Below are 21515 nucleotides of genomic sequence, written 5' to 3'. Positions count from 1 at the left end.
AAAATCTTTCCTCAATTGCCCTATAAAGTTCTGACAGCTTATCCTAAGTAAACCAAAAGCATGTCAAATATTTAAGATAAATACTGTACTAGCTACAAAGCTAATACAAAGTCCGATATGATTCTCATGATTACTTTTGAGCTTGTTTTGGCTTTGCTTAGAATAGTAAAGCTTAAAAAGAGAGGTCCGAGACACTTACAGCGCGAGAAAATAAATTGTTGTCCAAGCTCACTTAGACATTTTTATGTTAGCAAAAACCATTTAGATGTCAACTCCAATTCTCAACCCAAAAGTTGGAATTACAACTGGATTTAAAAATCTGTAGAGATCTTTCATTGCTGAAGCTTCAAAGTAAAATATTCCATAAAACAAGTTGGTTTTCCTGAAATCTATGAATGAGAGTTACAGTTTTCCAAGTGGCTGGAAACTTTTAGACTGACTTTTTGGGAAAGGGCTGTGGCTGTACACTGGGATAGCTAACATTACGTTAGTCTCTGTTTTCCCAAATGATACGATACTCTCCTCTTTAGGTGGAAGAGAATTCCAGTTTGCAACTCCCTGAGCTGATGTAGTCACACAAGGTAATTTCCAGTCCCACCTTTCAACAAACGAAGAAATACTGGCATTCCACTTGCCCTGAACGAAACAAGCATAGGGAGGCACTTAAGTTGAAAGTATGCAAAACTTCTCTTCCCATACTAAACCTGTAGAGGAAATTCTCCTTTTTTCTTCTTTGTTTCAGCTTTCCAAAAGAATCTCAATTCAAGGCAGAAGCAACAGAGTATTGGCACAAACCCAGTATTATTAAAAAAGAAAGGTCTTAAAAAGAAATGTATTTGGCCAGTTCCTTCTCCATCTCAGAATACTGCTCTTTGAGGCGCTCCGTAGCTTTTCTGTGCTCTTCATCCACCTCTGCTCGTTTGTTTTGTTGTTCTTTCATGAATTCCTCCCAGTGGGCTGCGCGCTTCTCTTCACGAGCCATCAGCTTGTCCGCCTCAAGCTGCAAGGATGAAAATGTAAAGTTTTAAGAATCATTTCCATATAAAAACAGAGGGTTTAATGAGAGCTGTACAATGTTACGGTATCAGAGAAACTGGACTTTTAAGTTCAGTAGAGGAAAGTGAAACAAGCAAGAAAACATATGAAAAGGTGAAATTAAAAAGAAAACATTGATTTTTATAAAGTATACTCCATCCAAAACAAATGATAAAATGTCTATGATACTATTAACATGATAGCACTAGTAACAATGGTTTTTCTATGCTACAGCCTCGTGATAAATAAATAAATAAATAGACACTTAAAAGTTACTACCTCACTTAGTTCACTTCTGTTAGTTTCTAAAGATCATTTCTTCTTGTATTATTTGCTCCTCTGATTACTGACAATGTTTGAAGTACTGTAAGTAGTTGATACAAATCCATATTATAACACAAAAATTTACTTTCAAAATGAACTTCTGATTTCAGGAACATAGTATTCAGTGTTTTTGGCCCCTTAGTTATGGGATGAGGAGGGAAAAACAATCAGCAAATGGACACTGCTTTTTTTCTTTTTTTTTTTTTTTTTTTAAAATTTTTTTCCTTCCTTTCTTGTGTTCACACAGAAAGAAGCTGCCTACTGTCATGAAGAGACTTGGAGTCCACTGTACTGAAAGTAACCAAAAGAAAAAATAATTTAAATTAAATTTAAATTAAATTTAAATTAAATTTAAATTAAATTTAAATTAAATTTAAATTAAATTTAAATTAAATTTAAATTAAATTCAGCTAATTTTCGATTAAGTAATCTTAAAGAAGCAACAATCTCCGTCTAGTACAAGGAGTATGGGCAGGCCTGTGTTATATATGATACAGACAAAAAATGCACTGGAAGCATTACCGAGTCTGAGTTATGAGGAAAACACCAGGCCCACTATATTTCATATTTGTGAGTGCTACAAAAATTTTAGAGTTATGTATGTCTATTATTTAGGTACATATGCATTACTGGAGACTAAAGGATCCACTTCATCACTCAAGACAACACTTGAAATTTCATGTCGAGTACATGCAAACAGAATGCTTCTGTGTTTCAAACCAAATTATCGTAGTCCATAAAACTCCTATAACTTATATGTCAGTCAATCCTTCAACACATTGTTCCTCTTTTATTGACATTTGCTACTTTTCCCTTGAATGTCGTTTGTTGAAATAAATTGTTTTCTACATTCTTGAATATATTTTTAAAACTAGAAACAAACCTCATTTCTGTTTTACCACAATGCTTAGATTCAGTGTAGTCATCAGATACTAGTCTTGATGGAAAGCCTCTAATACAAAAAGGAAAGAGTGAAATAGAATATAATGACATAGATATTCTATGTTTTGAAACCAGCAGTTAGTGTTTCCGCTTTAGCCAGCCAGCTCTCACTGTGACTGTCTTCCTTTACAAATGTTATTTTTCCCCTCATATTTTCATACTGCTTGGCTTCTAGTAAGTCTGATTTCCTTCACTCTCTGATCTTGAAAAAAAAATTCTAGCTATCTAGAAAGAGAGATCATACACACATCGAATATACATGTCGAGATGTACTTCTGTGGATTCCCTGCACACAGTATTAACAGTCTGGCCTCCCCCTATTATAGATGCTGAAGTCACAATAAATCTAGGCAATTATTCTTATATTTGTTCCATCTTCCAGCAAAAGAGAGGATTCATTTTTTTATTTTTTTCCCCCTTTTTAAAACATCAGCAATGACTATTTTCTATGTACAGTATTTCTGTGTAGGAACAAATATTATCATACACCTTTAATAGACATCTGGCATTTTTGTCAATTCAAGGCAATGGAAACCCACTTATGTATTCTTCAACACTCTTTCAGCGTTGCTCTGCAAGATCACATATGGTGGGTTAAAGACACTATTTTGGCCATGCAGCATTTTCTGTACATTGTAACAACATTATGCCAAGATACATTGTTTGCAACAGATGCAACATCAGCTACTAAAAAAATACACCAGTGTACACTAATAGTTTGACTAGTACACTACTTGATATTCAATGGCTTTCAAAACTGTTGGCGCACCACACATTTTTGACAGGATGACACAGCAGCTACCCAAACCACACTTCAGCTGGACTAACTCACGCCCCTCACAACATGAACAGTTTGCAAGGAACAAGAAACTCATGTTACTACTTTCTATTTTCATTTTCCACTGCACCATTTCTACCCCAGGATTTAAATTATTTACCTGGTAAAACAACCTAAGACATTTCTAGAACATGAGATAGCAAAGTTTAGTTTATCTAAAGTCTGCGGTCTAACTCCTTTCTTCTCCCAAAAAACCTCTTGCCTTCCCCTGCTCAGTCTTTAGCTTGCTCTGGCACAGGAGAAGGAACATTGTGAATTAAAGGGATATTAACAGCCAGGCTACATATATTGCCTAATCTATGCCTAAATAAACGTGTAAACAGTTGAGTAGTGAGAAGCAATTGCTCTGAGTGCTTATTCTTTAAATACAAAAAGGCGAGCAGAATTCCACTGAAATAGTAACTAATTTTATAGAGTAAGATTTACTGGAAATAAAGTAACTCCATATAATTGCAATTTACACCTTGAACACAAGTAAAAAGTTGCAGATATTAATAAACACTTCAGAAATTAGAAAAATAAAATTAAGAGCTGTTAGAGCAAACAAGTAAGAATGACAAGAAAACCAAGTACAAGACACCAAGGATTTGAATACTGTTTTCACTCCCCCATCCTGGTAACGATTTGGAAAACCCCACGGTAGCAGCTCAGTGCACACCTAGGGCACTGCAGTTCCCTCCTTCCTAGAAAACAAATTCAAACCCAGCTGTTGTTCCCAGCAGCACCTCCAGATCATTGACACCGACAGCTGATAAGTGGCTGTGTTCATGTGTGCAAGACAGTCATCATCTTGAAACCAATATTCCTGTTCTTACCAGCCGAATAGCTGCGTGAACAGCAAAAATAATGAAGTGTCATTCTTAATGGATGCATGCCTTAAGATACAGACCATTCCACCAAAGCATATGTTGCAGTGTAAACTTGCTTCTTATTAGAAGTTAAAGAATCCATGAGGGAGAGACCTGTGAATGCTATAGCTGGTGGATAAACTTCAACGGGCACTTCGATCTCATTAGGCATCACAGAACAATATAAGAGAGAAATCCTGACCAAAGACAGGTTCCTCCTATGCCCGCACTCAACCGCAAGACCCAAGCTGCACCAGACACGACCCCTGGAGCAAAGATGCCAAAACGCTTCCCTCATCCAGGTCTTCTCTGGTGACTCATAACAGCTGCTACCATGGTACAGCCTTTTGCTTAGCAGAACATCACTAACAGTCTCTTGAGGACCCAGGCTCCCACACAGGACACTGGCACCTAGCGCTCCAGCCACAAAAAGATTCAGTTTCTCAGGACAGAAAGATGACTTTCACAATGCAGCTCTGCAAGTACCCTTCAGGTTTGCCCTATATTGTGCTTTCTGACCGTGATGCTCTCTACTCCTACCACATCCTCTTCACCCCCAGTGCTAGTAACTTCACTGCTTTATCCAATCGACCATAACACACAGGAGGAAAAACTAACAAAAATCAAGACACTATGCAAAAAATATTGTGCCCTAACTGTAGTTGTAGCTGTAGCAGAGCTAGAAAACACAGAGGTCCATACAGGTAGATGAACAATCTCTCTTGTTAACTATGTCATTGACAGTAATGAAAAATCTTTAAAATACAAAGTTTTTCAAGATGTATAGACACCTTGGCATAGATTTGTGTTGGTTAATCAAAAGTCGCTCTCAAAAAACAGTTTTCAAAAGTCAGCATAATTACGTATATTAGTGATCTGTAGAGAAAACACTGAGTGTAATTTATACTTTCAATTCATAATTTCCAAATGTATAGATTTGCAAAAAATTGTTTTCCAGAAAACAATACACATAGAATTTGATAGTGTGCCTGGCAAATTAATTTCCAGGGTGATTTCATAAAGCTGAGGGAAATAACATCTTCATTTTAACATAACAGAACTTCAGGTTATTTTCCATTGATTTGTTATTTAGGAAGCTTTCAAATGTCATATTAAATTTCTCACTCATCAAGGTCTGACTACTTAAAACCAAAGAAATAACCTCAATCAGTTTAAATATTAACACAAATTGGTGCTGCTATCTTAAGCGTCAGGATCCCTAGTTATGAAGCATTAATCCACTGCACGTTTAAACTCATGCTGAGTAGAAAAAAGCACATTAACACCATTTAAGAGGAGCAATCTTTGAAATATATACCTTCTCTTGCTAAATATGAACTGAAAATTGAAACAAAAAGTTAAGGCTGTAGGTATCTCCTACAGCTTGCTGACACAAGTATGACAACATTAAGAAGAATAATCCATCTCTAGAGATCTGTATCACCTCAGTGAATGCCTTTTCTGAAGTCCAGAATGCACTCGCAGTAGTAATAAATAACTTCTGATCTGTTAAAAGGAATATTTCTTTATTGTCATGAACAAGGAGATAATGCCTGCATGTTTGAAAATGAAGGTACGGTTGCATGAGAAAGCAATTTCTTTTTTTCCTTTAAAAACAAACAACAAAAACCCACTGCATTTGGTCGAACAGTAATACAGTGTTAATTTTCATTATTTTTTAAACTTGTAAGTTTGTAAGAACAACCCAACTATGTAAAATATAAATTAAGTTCTGGCCCACACAGAGTCAGCAAAAAACTCAAAACGATGAAAACTGATGAAAACGAATTACAAATTTTGCATTGCTGGTACCCTGCTTCCCCGAAAATAAGACCTACCCCATAAATAAGCCCTAGCATGATTTTTCAGGAGGCTCAAAATATAAGCCCTACTCCAAAAATAAGCCCTAGTTACAGTTCATTTAAAAAGTCAATTTAAATAGTGTCCAGGCAGCTATATGTGTAAAAAAGTAAAATTAATTGGCAATGGAATGCAGCAGGACAGATAGACTCTTCAAGAAAAGCTGACACCTGACACACAACTGACAGTTGCCAATGCGCTATGAGCAGGATACATGGACAAGAGGTGCTCATTTAAGGAAAGTGCTCTTGCTAGACATGAGAAATAGGGGCTAATGGTTCTAAAGGAAATAGAGTCACAAGAAATTCACAACAGAATTCAAGGTTTGGAGAGTTATGATGACGTTCCAGAATGTGATGACATGACTATATGTCCTGGTTTTGTTAAAAACAAGTTTCTCTTTTAGTGAATTTCCCTGTCAGCTAAAGTCTTCTTACTAACTGCAGTTTTCCTGAAAGTTAGGTACATGTTTTGGTAGACATAGCAATGGAATGCAAGGTCATTGATAATGATGCATCCCGTGAGATGTGCAAGCAGGAGGTGAACTGAAATTGATCAACTAAAGTATTCCATCCCATTCACATCATACTTCATATAAAAGCGGGGGATCACGAGGATCTCGTCCCTTTTTCTTTATGGCCGACACTGGGAGAGGACCTTGCGAGTTGTCCCTGCAAACTGAGGCCTAGTGACAGACTGAATCCAGTTCCGGTTGGCTGCAGAGTCCAGTCCAGGACTTCGGGTGCTGGCCCTACATCTGCCGGAGCAGTTGCCAGGACTTTAAAGATTGGTTTTGTATATTTTGTATTATTTTCTCTATTTTTATTAGTAGCATTAGTAAAACATTTTTAATTTTTTCCAACTCTCTTCTCTCTGTCCTTCTTTCCCTCCCAATCGCCTGTTCTTAGTGGGAAGGGGGGAGAGGGAGGGGCTGAAGGAGAAAGTGTGGGGGGAGAGGAGGTTAACAATACATCTGCCATGGTTTTTTATTGTCAACCTGCAATCAAACCACGACACTATATTTGAACAAATGTTAATTTTTTTGTTCAAGAATAAACATTGATTGTTGTTCATGGAAAAATAAGACCTTCCCTGAAAATAAGCTCTAAAGCATCTTTTGGAGCAAAAATTAATATAAGACCCTGTCTTATTTTCTGGGAAACAGGGTAATGACTAAAAAACCAGAAACAGGTGGGTTTTGTATGTGTGTGTTTTTGTTGTTGTTGTTGTTCATTCTTCTGTTTCCAGGGCTGCCAACTGGAGAAACTGTAACTTGTAGACTAACAAAATATCACTAAGAACAGCACATACAAACATGAAAATCAGTATACTTCCATAGAACAATTTTTCAGAGGATAGCCTAATTTTAATTTCTATCTTCTGTCATTTCAAATGACTGCTAAAACACAAGCAAACGAATCTGTAATATAACTATTGTCTAAACTCATAAATAAAAACCCAGCCAGCCAGAAGTCTCTTCAAACAGCCTTCATTATAATCTAGAAAATAGCACCTAATAAACCAGACACAGGCACCTCAGAAAATATGTAAGTTTCCACTATTCTCCTCAGCCAGTCAAGAAGTGCCTAAGAAGTTATTTTCGTATTTAATTGTATAAATATACCAGTGTAAGATAACAAAACAGAAGCCAGTATTATGATACCACATCCAGGCTTCAGAACAACACATTTTATTCTTAGGTAAAACCTTTGTAATGTAGGAAAATTGCTGTATGAACTAAAGTGTGCAGACAGATGTACCTGAACCAAGAGAAAGCCTTAGGCAATTCATGGTATCAGTACAAAGGAAACAAAAAGAGAGTCTCAATAATTACCTATAAATTATAATGTTTTAAGCATTAAACAATCCAACACTTCTTGCCATGCTGTAGATTTCTATTTGAACCAAAAAATGATTTAACTGTCAGCAACAGTACATTATGCTTCAGGCTTTTACTGTGTTACTGACTGGCATTTACTACCATCTACTGCACAGAAAACAAAACAAATTTACCCCACCTGAAAAGATCTACAAGGTAGTACAAATTATATTTCTCCATGACTTAATTTGACAAAATTTGGATAATTTGTCTGTTTGTTTAATCAGAGAATCATCTCCTCACTCCCAAACACTCTTAGAACTCCAGCTCTACCCTCTGATAAAGTTTCCAGCTCCAGACCCCACTGATAGAGCTTTTGCCTGTCTTTGATTGCTGGTTACCCATTCTTTCAGCAATTCCGCTTCTCCAAACAGCATTTCAGTCGTTCTACTACAAGTTCCTTCAGTCACCCAACCAAACGTAAGCCATAGCAAGCTGCTAAACTTCACTTTTCACACACAACCTGAATACTTGGCCTCACTGTCTTTTAGTATAACTACAGAAATACAAGCGTGTGGGAAATTCTAACTAAACTGTGTTCATAACAATCCCTATTACATTTATGAGTAGTTGTTTTCTAAGTTATTTAGACATTATTACATTTTCAGCTTTCATCTTCATATAAAAAGCTGAAATTAGTTTTGAATTAAAGTCTCATAATTTGTCTTAGATATAAATCAAAGCTTGTCTAAATTACAAACATAGCTATTGCCTTATTAATTCCTGTCCTGGGGATTCCCTTTGGTGTGTTAGCAAATTTACATATTTTGGCAGTGATGTATTTCGTATTCCTTTTATACCAACATCTAAGTTCAGACATTAGTTATTTGGAAAAAATCTAATCTGATTATGAAACCATTTTTTCACTCAATAGCACATACTGCTTGAACTTGCAAGAAAGTAAAGCTGCCTTGTATATAGGACAGACTCAGATGAGTTGGTTGCATTTATTTCTACCCCTGTTTCACTGTCATTGCTTATGCAAAAACTTAGCATTTGTAAAATCAAAGTTTTTCAGTAAACTTTGTTTTCAGTATTACTTGGGCTATTTTTCCTGAAATTAAAAAACACAAAGAAAAACCAAACACACATCAAAACTCAAACCAAAAACCCGCCACTTGATGCAGACACAGGCTTTGAGAAATGCTACTATACTAGGTCATGCCACAAGCAATTCAGAGGTAAGACCATATGGCAAGTGTTATGTAGCTTCCAGTATAAGCCTGTATCCTTCTACATAAATATATTTAAAGTAAAAAAAATAATAATTTAGTACACAAAAACACGTTTACAATATTTCTTTAAGTCTTCTCTAGTTTATCCCACAAGCTTAATGTAATCCGCGGCTTGAACTACTAAGTAAATATTACTGATCTGGATGGGCAGACTACTCAACAAGACAGGGGATTCCAAGAATACTTCTTACACTGACACTCCTGTAATCTCAGATTACTTTACACCCTAAGTGAGAATATCGTAGGGACAACATCATTTCCCTTTTGTTACTTGGCTGATACCAGCAGCTGAAAGGAACAGCAAAGTAAAAAAGAATTAGTAAAGCAAATACTCTTAACCCTCATTCTATTCAGCAGAAATGGAATACTTTTCACTGAGGGCTGCTCACACTAATCACTTGACACTAGATCTTACCAAAATCCCATAATTTTTTTCATAATGCATGATTTTAGAAAAAGTATTTCTCCTTAAGTGGCTCCACTACCATGACAATTTTTATCTATAATTTTAAAAAAGTTACCCACTTGTTCCGACTCACACTTGGAAAGTTTCAAGCCAAGAAGTTTTACTATACAAGCTTAAAGAAATGCTACAAATCCTGGATAGCTCTTAGTATTCCTCCACTGCATATTAAAAAAAACAAAGAGTGGAAATATACAGCTAACATTTAAAAAAAGGAATAGTTACAATTCTTATTGAGTATTCATTTTATAATTTTTTTAATGAAAGTTTTACTTCAAACAAACAGTGGCAAAACTATAAGAATTTCCTACTTAACTTCTCTACCAATATCTATGCTAGCGTTAGACAAAAGCAAACTTTGTCAGGGTTCAGCAGTGTGCTATTCGCACAGTACCAGTATTCAATGGCAACTGGACTGCCCATCTTCATTGATTACTAAAAGGAAAGAAAAACACGACTATTGGCTTACATAAATCAATGTGCAGCCTGTTTCGCGTGATGGTCACAGAAATGTCTTTGGTTTTTCTGAACTAAATGATTATAAATAACATTTTGCAAGTCAAAAGATAACACAGGAACACAATCATGAAGGAGTAATGGGAAAACATAAAACTAATTTCTTGTATGATTTTCCAAATTTTAGATTCAGAACATGTATTTCAAATGAGCAAAGCGTAGCCAACTGAAAAGATTCCAATGATTCACATGTTCCTATAATATAGCCCTTCATTAAATAACCCATCTGCAAGCGAAAAACACACTTCCTTTTCAGCAAGCAATATATATAATATGGTCAAAGTTCTTAGCTAACTAGGAAAGATTTACATTTCCATTCTGGTAGGTTAGTAGGTGCTTTTTGTTCCACATAAAATAATTTTTTTATACTGAAGCTTTCCCTTTATGTAACATATATTATAGTCTGAGTTTGGAGGGAAAATAAAGCAAAGGAAAAAAAAATAGTTTCCATACATCAGGAGATTATAGGAAGAGCTAGCAATCCCTTAATTTTGCAGTTGAGTACATATATGGTGCTGCAGTATGTGTTTTATAAGTGCAGAAATCTCTCCAAAATAAGTTTTACTGCAAGCATATTTTATATACTTTTAAGTTTTAGAGTACTGAAGGCAGATAGACTTGCTATAGAAGCACAAGACTCTTAGTTAGATCCCATTATAAGAATCTAGCCATCCATCCTTTACCTTCCTCTCTTCATGCTCTCTCTCTTGGAGTCTATGCATCATTTCGTTGGCAGCTTGCACTGAAATAACAAATTGCAGTACATCAGTCTGCTGTTCTAAATCAAAGAAACTTGCCTGAAAGGGATTTAAAAGACATGAGGCAGTTGCAATCAAAGACTATATTCCACTGTGTCACTTAACTCTGCACAAAAAAGATTTGTCAGTACTTGCTGGAAATGCTTTACACTGATAACTGCATGGGGGCATAACACCAAGTTCAACTCTTGTGCATTCTAGAAGCCAAAAAAAGAAAAGCAGCTACGTCCTCTTGTGCCCATACTCTCTAGTGTTGCTGATGAGCTAGAGTGTACTACTCAGCACCTCGGAAGACAGGAAAAAACCCTCAAGTCACTAAGTAGAAACAGGAGACCAGGCTCTATGTTTAATTGAGTTTTTTTCCTCTTTTTTCCCTATCAAATGTAAAAAGTGATTTAGTACAAATGATGTATGTGGAGAACATCTTTATGATGGATCCAGCCTCTTCTCTTGTGAGACTAAGCCTAGGAAAATTTGTCAATGGAAATAAGAAAAAAGCCTGCATAGGAATACAGTTCCTAACTTATTTAACACTTAATGCAAAATTAAATAAACTAATTTTTCCCAAGGCAGACATTTCTCCCACTAACACATCCTAGTATTGAGAAATACTGTACTTATTTATCATTGTCTTAAAGCTGGTGACTTCTCATGCCAGGAGGCAGCCCTCATAGCTGATGAGCTGGGAGCACCATGAACTGGAGGATCTCTGGTGGCTGACTCTGAGCCACTCAGGACCATTAGAAGACAGTTGCAAGTGACAGTTATAGCAGACTCCCTACAGCAAAGGATGGAGGCTCCCCATCTGTTGATGTGATTTGCCTGTCATCTAGGGAGGCTTGCCAGGATGTCGCAGAGAGGCTACTGAGGCTTGGACTGGTGCTCTTCTATGTAGACACCAGTGGTACTCAGGGTGACCTGCGAAATATCAGGAATGACTACAGGGATCTGGGTACAGTGGTCAAAGGCAAAAAGGGGTCCAGGTAATGTTCTCCTCAACCTTCCTGGTGAGGGGGACTTGATGGATCTTTGGGGTTAAAAGCTAGTTGCACAGTCGGTGTTGGCAGCAGGAGTTTAGTTTCTACAACCATGAGATCCATTCTGAGCATCAACGGTTTCTTGGAAGAGATGGGATCTACCTGACTAAACAGGGTAAAAGTATCTTTGCCAACAGGCTGGCCAGCCTGGTAGGGACAGCTTTAAACTAGAAATGACAGGTGAGGGAGTGATGCCTCAAAAGAAAAAAAAAGTAAATTGGAGATAGTGTAGGCAAACCAAGGGTCTGGGATGATGATAACAGAAGGGACATAGCATCCTTCTCAAGGATCACCTCCTCCAAGCTCAAGGAAGGTCCATTCCAACCAGCAGGAAATCAGCAGAGGGAGCAGGAAGCCTGCATGGATGAGCAAAAAGTTCCTCACTGAATTCAGACTTAAAAAGGAAGTGTACAAGAGGTGGAAGCAGGGGCAGGTGAGCCAGGAGGAATATAGAGTTGCTGTTTGATCATGCAGAGATGGGGTTAGAAAAGTCAAGGCTGATCTGGAGTTGAATCTGGCAAAGGATGCGAAGGGCAACATGAAAGGAGTCTACAAGTACGTAAACATCAAAAGGAAAACTAGGGAAAACACAGGTCCTCTGCCGAAAGGGGCAGGGGAGCTGGTGACAAAGAACATGGAAAAGGCCAAGGTATTCAATGCCGCCTTTGCCTTAGACCTTACCATAAAGACCAGCCTTCAAGAACCCTAGGTCCCTGAGACGACAGGAAAGTTTGCAGCAAAGACAACTCACCCTTGGTGGAGGAGGACGAGCTTAGGGAACACTTAAACCAGCTGGAAATATGAGTCCACAGGGCCTGACAGGTTGCATCCATGAGTGCTGAGGGAGCTGCCTGATGTCACTGTGAGGCCACTCTCTCTCTCCAAAAAATCACTGCAACTGGGAAAGGTTCCTGGAGACTGGACTCCTACCTTTAAGAAGGGCAAAAAGGAAGATCTAGAGAACTACTGGCCAGTCAGCCCACCTCAGTCCTGGGAAAGGTGATGGAAAAAATCCTCCTGGAAGCACTTCAAAACACGTGAAGGGGATGAAGTGACCAGGAGTAGTCTACATGAATTTATGCATGGGAAATCATTCTTAACTGACCCAATAGGTCTTCTACAATGCAGTGACTAGCCTGACAGATGAGGGCAAAGCAGGAAATGTTGTTTACCTCCGTTTCAGTAAGGTTTTTGACAGTGTCTCCTCGAACACCCTCATAGACCAGCTAACAAAGTATGCATTAGGTAAGTGGACAGTGAGGTGGACTGAAAACTGGCTGAGCAGCCCAGTCTAGAGCCTGCGATCAGCAGCACCAAGTCAAGTTGGAAGCAAGTCACCAGTGGTTTATCCCAGGGGTCAGCACTGCAGCTGATACTGTTTAACATCAGTGACCCAGATGCTGGAGCAGAGTGCACCCTCGGCAAGTTTGCAGACGATACAAAACCACGAAGAGTGACTGACAGATTATATGGTCGTGTTGCCATTCAGAGGGACCTCGAGCAACTGGAGAATTGGGCTGAGAGGAACCTTTTGAAGTTCAACACAGGGAAATGACAAGTCCTGCATCTGGGGAGGAATAATCCCAGGCAGGAACACACACTGGTGACCAACAACACAGCCTTGCAGCAAAAAAAAGTGGTCAACAGCATCCTGGGCTGCATTAGGAAAAACACTGCCAACAGGTCAAGGGAGGTGATTCCTCCTCTCTGCTCAGTGCTGGTGAAGCTGCACCTGTGGTAGTGTGTCCACTTCTGGGCTCCCCAGTAAATGAAAGAGATGGACTTACTGGACTAAGTCCAGCACGTGGATGATTAAGGGAGTAGAGTATGTCTCATATGAGGAGAGGCTCAGATGTTCAGCTTGGAGAAAAGAAGGTCCAGGCAGGATCTCATCATTGTGAATAAATATTTGATTGAAGAGAATAAAGATGAGGGACCCAGACTCTTTAGTACAGTGCTCACTGACAGGACAAGAGGCAGTGGATACAAACTGAAACACATGAGAATCTATCTGAACACAAGAAAATGCTTTTTTCCAGTGAGAGTGGTCAAACACTGGCATAGGTTGCCCAGAGAGGTTGTGGAGTCTCCATCAGTAGAGATATTCAAAACTCAACCAAACATAGCCCTGATCAACTAGCTCTATCTGCCCTTGCCTGCACAGTGATGTTGGACAAAATGACCTCCAGAGGTCCCTTCCCACCTCAACTGTTCTGTGACTCTAATACTAATGATCTATTGCAGAGCTGACCATTAGAAAGTGAGGTAGTACTCCATTCAGAAGGCATTACAACATATGCATTAACTGCATAGGTAAACCTTAAGTTTCAAATATTTTCCTGCCATCGTTTTATGTGCATAGCATTATCTATCATTTGTAATTCTGCCAGATGCCATATAAACAAGTTATAAGAAATTAAATGCTTATTTGACATATTATACATAAAATATAACAAACCCCACACTTGCATGTTTCAACTACATAAATTTGGCAGCTAAAGCTATACAGCCAGAATAAGAAGCAATGTGCTTACATCTCTTGAATATTTCATTCAAATTTCCAGGCATGGTCTGCTCACACTTAGGAAGAACGTGTTCATTTGTTTCAAAGATTGTGTTCTTTAGATTTTCAAGTACTCGTAGTTCTCGGAGGCCACGTTTTTCCTGTCAGGAGAAATGAAAGAAAATGAGTGGCTAAGAAGGAATTCTGCTTTCCAAAATAAGATGGTTTCCCAGTTGATAAACAAATATCTTTAACTCAAAGACTAAACCGTTTTCTATTAAAGTGTTACTCTATTTATTTAGCACAATTGACAGAATTAGTTTTGTGAAAAAAGAAAGTAACGCTCCATTCTTCACAATGAAATACAGTAATACTTTGAATGACACTTCTAGCCTTTGTGAGAAAAGTTAGTATTTACTAATGAAAACACTGTGTGGAAAAATGTGCAGGTTTGTATAAATAATCTAGAGCAGTGATGTCAAGGCCTTTGAAGACAACCGTGAGGCTGATGTGGCCCCCAGTGAAAATGAGTTTGACACCCTTGATCTGCAGGATATCAAAAACAACACAGAGAAACAGAGCTTGAAAGTATTGCATTTTATAATTCAGCTGCTACAGAGAAATAATACAGCAGTGATTTTGCTTGCTTGATGTCTGACCTTCCAGATACAGCACGATATGAAGTTAAAACAAGGCAAGTAAAATGTTTTTTACTGAAGTAAAGCAATGAAGTCAATATAACACAGCTGACTAATGAAGCAGCCCTTCTGGCTCACTGCTGATCATGATTAATTACATGAAGAACAAGCTCTTGCTTTATTGTTTACATTAAAAAAAAAAAATCTGAAGTCACAGCACTACTTCCACTCTAAATTTCACCTGCACTTTCCTTTAGATAATGAAAAAGATTCTGAAATCTGCTGCAGGCTGCTGCCTGCCTCCTTCCCCTTCTTCGGAGTTATGAGTACAATTGCACACAAGCATTCCTGTACTGAAAGTTACTAATCATAATGCAATTCTAGATGATAAAAAAAATACTTCAGCACATGAAGTGGGCAACCGGATCACCATATCCATTTTAAAACTTCACAGAGGCACAGACAAGTAAAGCCACTTAGGTAAACAGGTTCCCAGCTTCCTGAATGCAAATCTACATTCTTCACTAGATGCTGATCATTGAAAGGAGGAGCTTACATCCTACTACAAGGAAAAAATATCTGATGTCTCAAAGTTAGAAACATGTATTTTTTGGAAGAAATTTTAAGTTGCAAAAATGTAAATAATTCTCTGCTTTTGCAAAAAGAAAAATTAAAAAAAGATCTAATACATGAAATCTGTCTAAGAAATACAACAAGACTCTGGGTGCAATGACAGAAATATATGAATTATAGTTATACATATATGAGTTATAATTTTGTGACTGAGTTTGAAATTTTCCTTTCTATGAAAAACCATGTGAAACTATTTACTCTATCCTATAACTTATATAGAAAAGTTTAGTTCACATACTTATTTTGTACAGAGACAAATGAGATGTGCTTGAAATATTAGCTATGGGGTGGAGGAAAGACATTTTAATGTCATTTTTCATAAAAAACAGCTCTGCACACTACAAGTTTGAGGTATAACTGTATTTTCAGGACTAATGTTAAGATTTTAAATTCTGCTTTCTGTAAGAATGAAAATCTACTCTGAAATAGTCTTTTGTTGACACAAGATTCTACTTTTCTAAACTTTTGCTGCCATCTTGTGGAAACCATATTACACCTCCCAAGCAAATGTGGATATAAACGCTTGTACACCTTCAGTACTTCAGGCTTATTTGCAGCCAGAGAACATTCATCCATTTTTAATGATTTTCTCATTTTGCATAAATTGTTGCTCTTCTCTTCCAGAACTATTATTTTCTTTCAGAGAAAAAAAATTAAAGCAAAATTAAATCACAGCTGTGCCAGCTGAGGCAGAAAACAGTTTCTTAATCAAATGTGAAGCTGTATCAGCCAACAATATTTTCCTTAAACCAACTAGACTTCTTTAAGACATTACAATTACATCACTCTCCTACATCAATATTTTTGCCAGTCTTTCACAGGAAAAATATTTATGACCCTTTCAAAACTTTTTAACTAAAAAGACTTAAATTACTGCCTTGTTTACTGAAGTTGTAGACATATACTATAGGTGTGTTATTTTTGGCAAGAAATACATGTCAGGTGTTTCTGAAGAAAATTACCTGCATATTAGAATCTCTAAAAAGATGCTCACGCTGTTTAAGGTCTCAGACTCTGAAGATCATATACAAATACTTACTTCAAATTCTTTAACAAAGTAACGTATTTCTCCCTGAATTACTGGTCTGTGATCCAGTAGTCTTGAATAGATTTCCCCAACATCTAGAAGATTAATGAAAGTCAGATTTTTAGTTTTTCTCTCATACTCCATACTAAGCTAAACAACACCAGGTAGCATGACATACTTGCAATGCAATAGGCACTACTGCTCACCAAATACATGCAAAATCAAAAAAGCACCACGATAACATTTGTAGGCTATTCTACCTAATCAGTAATCTACCTGTTTAGATAAAATGCAATGAAACAATGTTTTAGGTGCCGTAGACACCTTTCTGTGAAACATTTTCCTCTGCTTCTCAGCACCCTCTGTTTCAGTCCTCTTTAGTACATGTTCCATATCTGACTGTTAACGGTGGTAAAAATGGGATGCAGAGCAGAACTAAAGGCTGCAGCTCAATAGAGATTCACAGTTTAGGATATGGGAGTTTTCTGCAGTGAAAGACAAGAAGAAAGCTCACTACCAAGGAAGTCTGTTAGCATTTTTTTGTATTCCAGGGTCAAAGATTTGAAACTTACTCTTGAAGAGGAGTATTAACAACATAAATATATATGAGATATAGTCTTGGCTATTGTACAGAAAAAAGCCTATTCAATTTAAAAACAATCCGATAGCATAGCATTTAAAGAAATATACACTGTAGTTCAAAGAAGCACTTTAAACTGATGCTGAACCGGCAGTAAAATCTGAAAAACAGTCCAACTTTTTCTCCTGCTACCAGCTGTTTTTTCCCGCCTTGTGGCTCTCCCTGTCTGCTGCACGGATGAGGATTTCTTCAACAACATGAATCTCGCCCCATTCCAAAAAGAAAGTGCTGAACGATGACTTCAAATTTGGGAAACAACATGGTAACAGTAAACAAAGCACAGGCTAAGTCACTTCCAAGTTCAAACGCTTCTGCGTACAGTTTAACTAGGGCAAAACACGGGTGCTTGGGTGAACAAGGCACAAGTGGCGAGGACTCAGCTTCCCGAAACAAAGCCACGCAGCTACCCGAGTGTCAAACGAATAAATAAATAGGTTAAAATAAAGCCCGCTGAGCTTCCTAGGAGCCTCACGTCCCAGCTCGGCACACTTCGCGGCGCCGCGGGGAGGCTGAGGGGCCCGTCACCGCCCGCCTCGGCCGGGACGCGCTTCCCCCCGGCAACGGCCCGCAGCCCCTCACCGCCCACCCCGCCCGTACACCTTGGGCCCGGCCGCCGCAGGGAACCGCTACCGAGCCGGGCCGGTCCCGCTCCTCACCCTTTATGATGGGCTGAATCGGGGATCCGGCCGCCAGCGTCTCCCGCTTCCTGTCGCTGGCGGGGGGAGGAGGCGGCGGCGGCGGCGGGGCCACCCCGCTCCGGCAGGGGGACGCGGGGCCACCCTCGCTCATGGCGCCCCCGCTCCGGCGGCGGCCCGCGGGCAGCCCGGGCCCTTCTCCGCCCGCCGAACTTCCGCCCCGCCGCCTCGGCGTGAGGTCATCGCCGCGCGCCCGCCGCCCCGGCAGCGGCGGCCGTTGCTGCGGTAACGGCGGCGGGACGGGCCCGGCGGCGCCCGCCGAGCTGCGCTGAGGGGAAGGGTTTTTACGCGGCCGCGGAAACAAACCACCCGCCAGCGAACCGAGCGAACAAAACCCCACCGAAACGAAACGGGGATTGCTTGCTTGCTGGGTTTTGTTTCAGCAGAAGAGACGAGCGTTCCGATAAATCAGTTTGCTTCTGGGTGTTGCGAACGTGAATAGCAAGTGTTGGACTTGCGGTCTGCAAAAATTAAGAGCAGGAGTTTTTTCGTAACTATTAACAACCAAAAAAAACCCCAAAAAGGCAAAAAATACTTAAAAGCTCCATAGATTTCTTTCAAAACCAGTGTCAGGATATTTTCAATATACATCCCTCCCCAAATTACAGTATACTGACTTTCTTTTAGTGGTTGGTTGGTTTGTTGTGGGGGTTTTTTGGCTTTTTTTTGTTTGTTTGGGTTTTTTGTTTTGTTTGTGGTTTTTTGTTGGTTTTGCTGGTTTTTTGGTGTTTTTGGTTTTGGTTGTGGTTTGTGTTTTGTTCCCCCCCCCCCCCCCATGCTGCATGTACTCAATAGAACAGCTTGATCTGCGTTTAGGTCATTGCATCAATCGTTTTATTTATTTAGATATTTTTACACATTCTTTTTACTTGCAGTTCATACCCTGCCTGTTTGGTGTCTGTGGTAAATGAAGGAAGAACTGGACCACTAATTCAGCTAAAGCTGCCACAACCTAGTGTCGTGACCTGGAAGGAGCCAGTTTAGCTGGAACAATTCCTATTTTCTTAGTAGAACATACGAGTAGTAGTATTTCTTTGTTAGAAATTAGTTCTTTCCATGTTGTATTCTGCATAGTTTTTATAAGTAAAAGCAATTGCTTGGCTGAGGAAAATAAAACGACTTTTTTTTTTTTAATTGTATGAAGCTATTACAACACACACAAAATGATCCTATTATTGTGTCCCATCATCAAAGCTCAGAAACTGTTCACTGAAATCACTACAATATACTTCTAAACTCAGCCTTGAGAATGAGTGAACTAGTTTTCTTGAAATGTTTTTCCTCCAAATCAGTCAAAATATGGTTACAATCTGAATAACAAATGAATCTTACATTGGCAAGTGTTGAATGCTTCAGCAAACATTATTAAATTCAGTATAAACATAACGCAGAATAGTTTTTCATTACTTCACTGTTACATAGTCTGCAAATACTAAGTTAAATAGACAATAATTAGCACAGAAAAAAACCCCACTGTTCCCTTTCACTTATCTTTTTGTCCCCCAAAGTAACCATCTCTTGCAATCTATAGATTAGTAATTTATATTTTTCCACTTGGATCTAAAGCACATATGCACTTCACAATCACCAATAAATGGCATTACTGCTCATATATTAGTAATATCTGGAGGACATTCCAGCTGGCTTAAGGATCACTAGTAATGAGGGGTAGAATTGTTCAAATGTTAATTTTATTCCCTTCCAGTGTAGCTGCCATCCTTTCCTAGTCTCTCAGACAAGTTATTTCCCCCTCTAAGCCCTGCGCTCCAGCTATGTTTTTATTTGCTAAGGAGGAAATCCTGTGGCAAAAAGGGTTTATTACTGCATTTCTAGGAAATATTTTTTTACATCATGAGTAATGTCAGGTTTGGAATTATGGGACTGCAACAAGGGCAAATCCTGTGGCAGATAAGTGCATTGGTTTCTAGGACTTCTGTCCTGAAACCATTTCTCCTCTTTGTTTCAGTACTGTTTATTTATTTTTTTTTAAGGAATATGCTTTATTTGCTGCATTTATGCAGTTTTTTTTTCTTCCCTGCTTACACTCACTGCCCTGTCAAGCTTATTCTCAAAACATATTTAAAAAAATTAAGGAAGACTTAAAGAGGTGATGGCTATAAAAAGACAATACTTGCGGAGCCCCTAACCTGTCAGTTTGTAGGAAGTAGTGATCAAATCACAAAAACATGGAAACAGCTATGGCTCGGAGCATGAAAATCAACATATGTAGTCATCATGTATTTTTTTGGAAGCTAGGCTAAACAACCTCTGTCACTTTTGCCGTGCAATGGAACCCGCTTTCTCTTTGAGGGATCACCCTGCCACTCCCCATTAGCATCAGCCGCACTCCGAATTGCAAAAATCTCAGGCTGACCGTGCCGAGTCCTGTCATTTCCCCCACGGGCTGTCTGGCGATGATAATCCACTAAAGGATTGTTTCCTCCCAGTGGCGGGGTCCGAGTCCAATGCCGGCAACAGGCAGGGAAACCCAAACCTGTTGAGGCAGACATCTGCCCGGACAGGAGGAATCGGAGCGACGGACCCTTAAGAGGGTGAGGCGGGGGGGCTGTGGACAGGCTTTGCGCCAGCAGAATAATTCCATGGGCTGCACCCGAGATGGGAGACCGAGGCCGCCACCGTGATGGCTGGAAGTTTGCGGGCTGCGATGCCGGCCAAAGTGGGCCCCAGGCTGGGCTGTTTGGAGGAGGTGCCTTGTCAGATTAGCCGTGCGGCCGCTATATTTGATGCTCGAGCTGGACGGACAGGCCTGCCAGGCAGAAACTGCTCAGGCAGATGATGCCAGGGAGGACAAAAATTATCCAGCGCCAAGACTAAGAAGACAGATGACACCCAGCAGGAGCAGCAAGCCAAATCTGCAGAATTCACAATGCAGCTGGCTAGCCCCGGGCTACCTGCCTCTTTGAAGTGGAATAGACATCACCGACGAGCTGTCAAATTAGATCACCAGCCTGGAAACGCTGAAAGAGATTTAGTTCTTCCAACAGAGAAGGGAAAGTTTAATAGAAGAAAATCTTCCTAAAGGGGCCAAGGTAATGTGGGAGGAGAAAGGGGAATCCTTCAGATGCAGCAACAGTGAAAAACCACTCACCCTGCCTGCCTGCCGAGTGAGAGACAGGACGCGTGGTGTTCTGCAGCGGCTGTATTCACCACTAGCACTGAAAATAAAGACCATGCCTGCAGGAACATGCACAGAGCAGCAACAAGTAACCCTTGCTACAAAATCGATTCCCCTTCCCTCCGAATCTGTGATATCTGGATATGTCACCCTGGAGCTGGGCTCTGAAGTACTGTAAATCTAATACTCAAGATGTGCAGTGGCGGGATACAAAGACCCAGCCTGAATCCAAAAGCTCGGCGCAGCAGAGGCGCACGATGCCATCTCCCCTCACGCGTCTTTTGCAATAACATCCAAGCACAAAAAAATGTGTGAATTACAACTCAGTTTCAATACATCCAGAACAAAAATTAAGATTACCAAGTGAGTAAGCATGTGCTAAGGTGTATGGTGAATATGAAACCTGGCGTTTCCATTAGGGACAGCAGCAGCACGATCCAATTATAGGTGCAAAGAAGAAATGCTGCTCTTAGGAGGAAAATATTAAATGTATGAATCCATTAAGCAG

At 39.4% G+C, this 21515-nt stretch overlaps 1 protein-coding gene across 1 annotated transcript; it reads right to left on the bottom strand.

Annotated features, from left to right (window-relative positions):
• Positions 1-211: 211 nt before the first annotated feature.
• On the bottom strand, positions 212-18025 carry BLOC1S5 (biogenesis of lysosomal organelles complex 1 subunit 5). The gene is made up of 5 exons (XM_065628805.1): positions 17833-18025; positions 16549-16631; positions 14270-14399; positions 10624-10682; positions 212-1000 (listed from the first exon to the last, which is right to left on the bottom strand). The coding sequence occupies exons 1-5, from the start codon at positions 17963-17965 to the stop codon at positions 821-823; spliced, it is 585 nt and encodes a 194-aa protein (XP_065484877.1). The 5' UTR covers positions 17966-18025; the 3' UTR covers positions 212-820.
• Positions 18026-21515: the final 3490 nt, after the last annotated feature.

Source organism: Caloenas nicobarica, chromosome 2 (assembly GCF_036013445.1).
Source record: "Caloenas nicobarica isolate bCalNic1 chromosome 2, bCalNic1.hap1, whole genome shotgun sequence".
In the NCBI taxonomy this organism is placed as follows: domain Eukaryota; kingdom Metazoa; phylum Chordata; class Aves; order Columbiformes; family Columbidae; genus Caloenas; species Caloenas nicobarica.
This window is presented reverse-complemented; position numbering and strand designations above follow the sequence as displayed.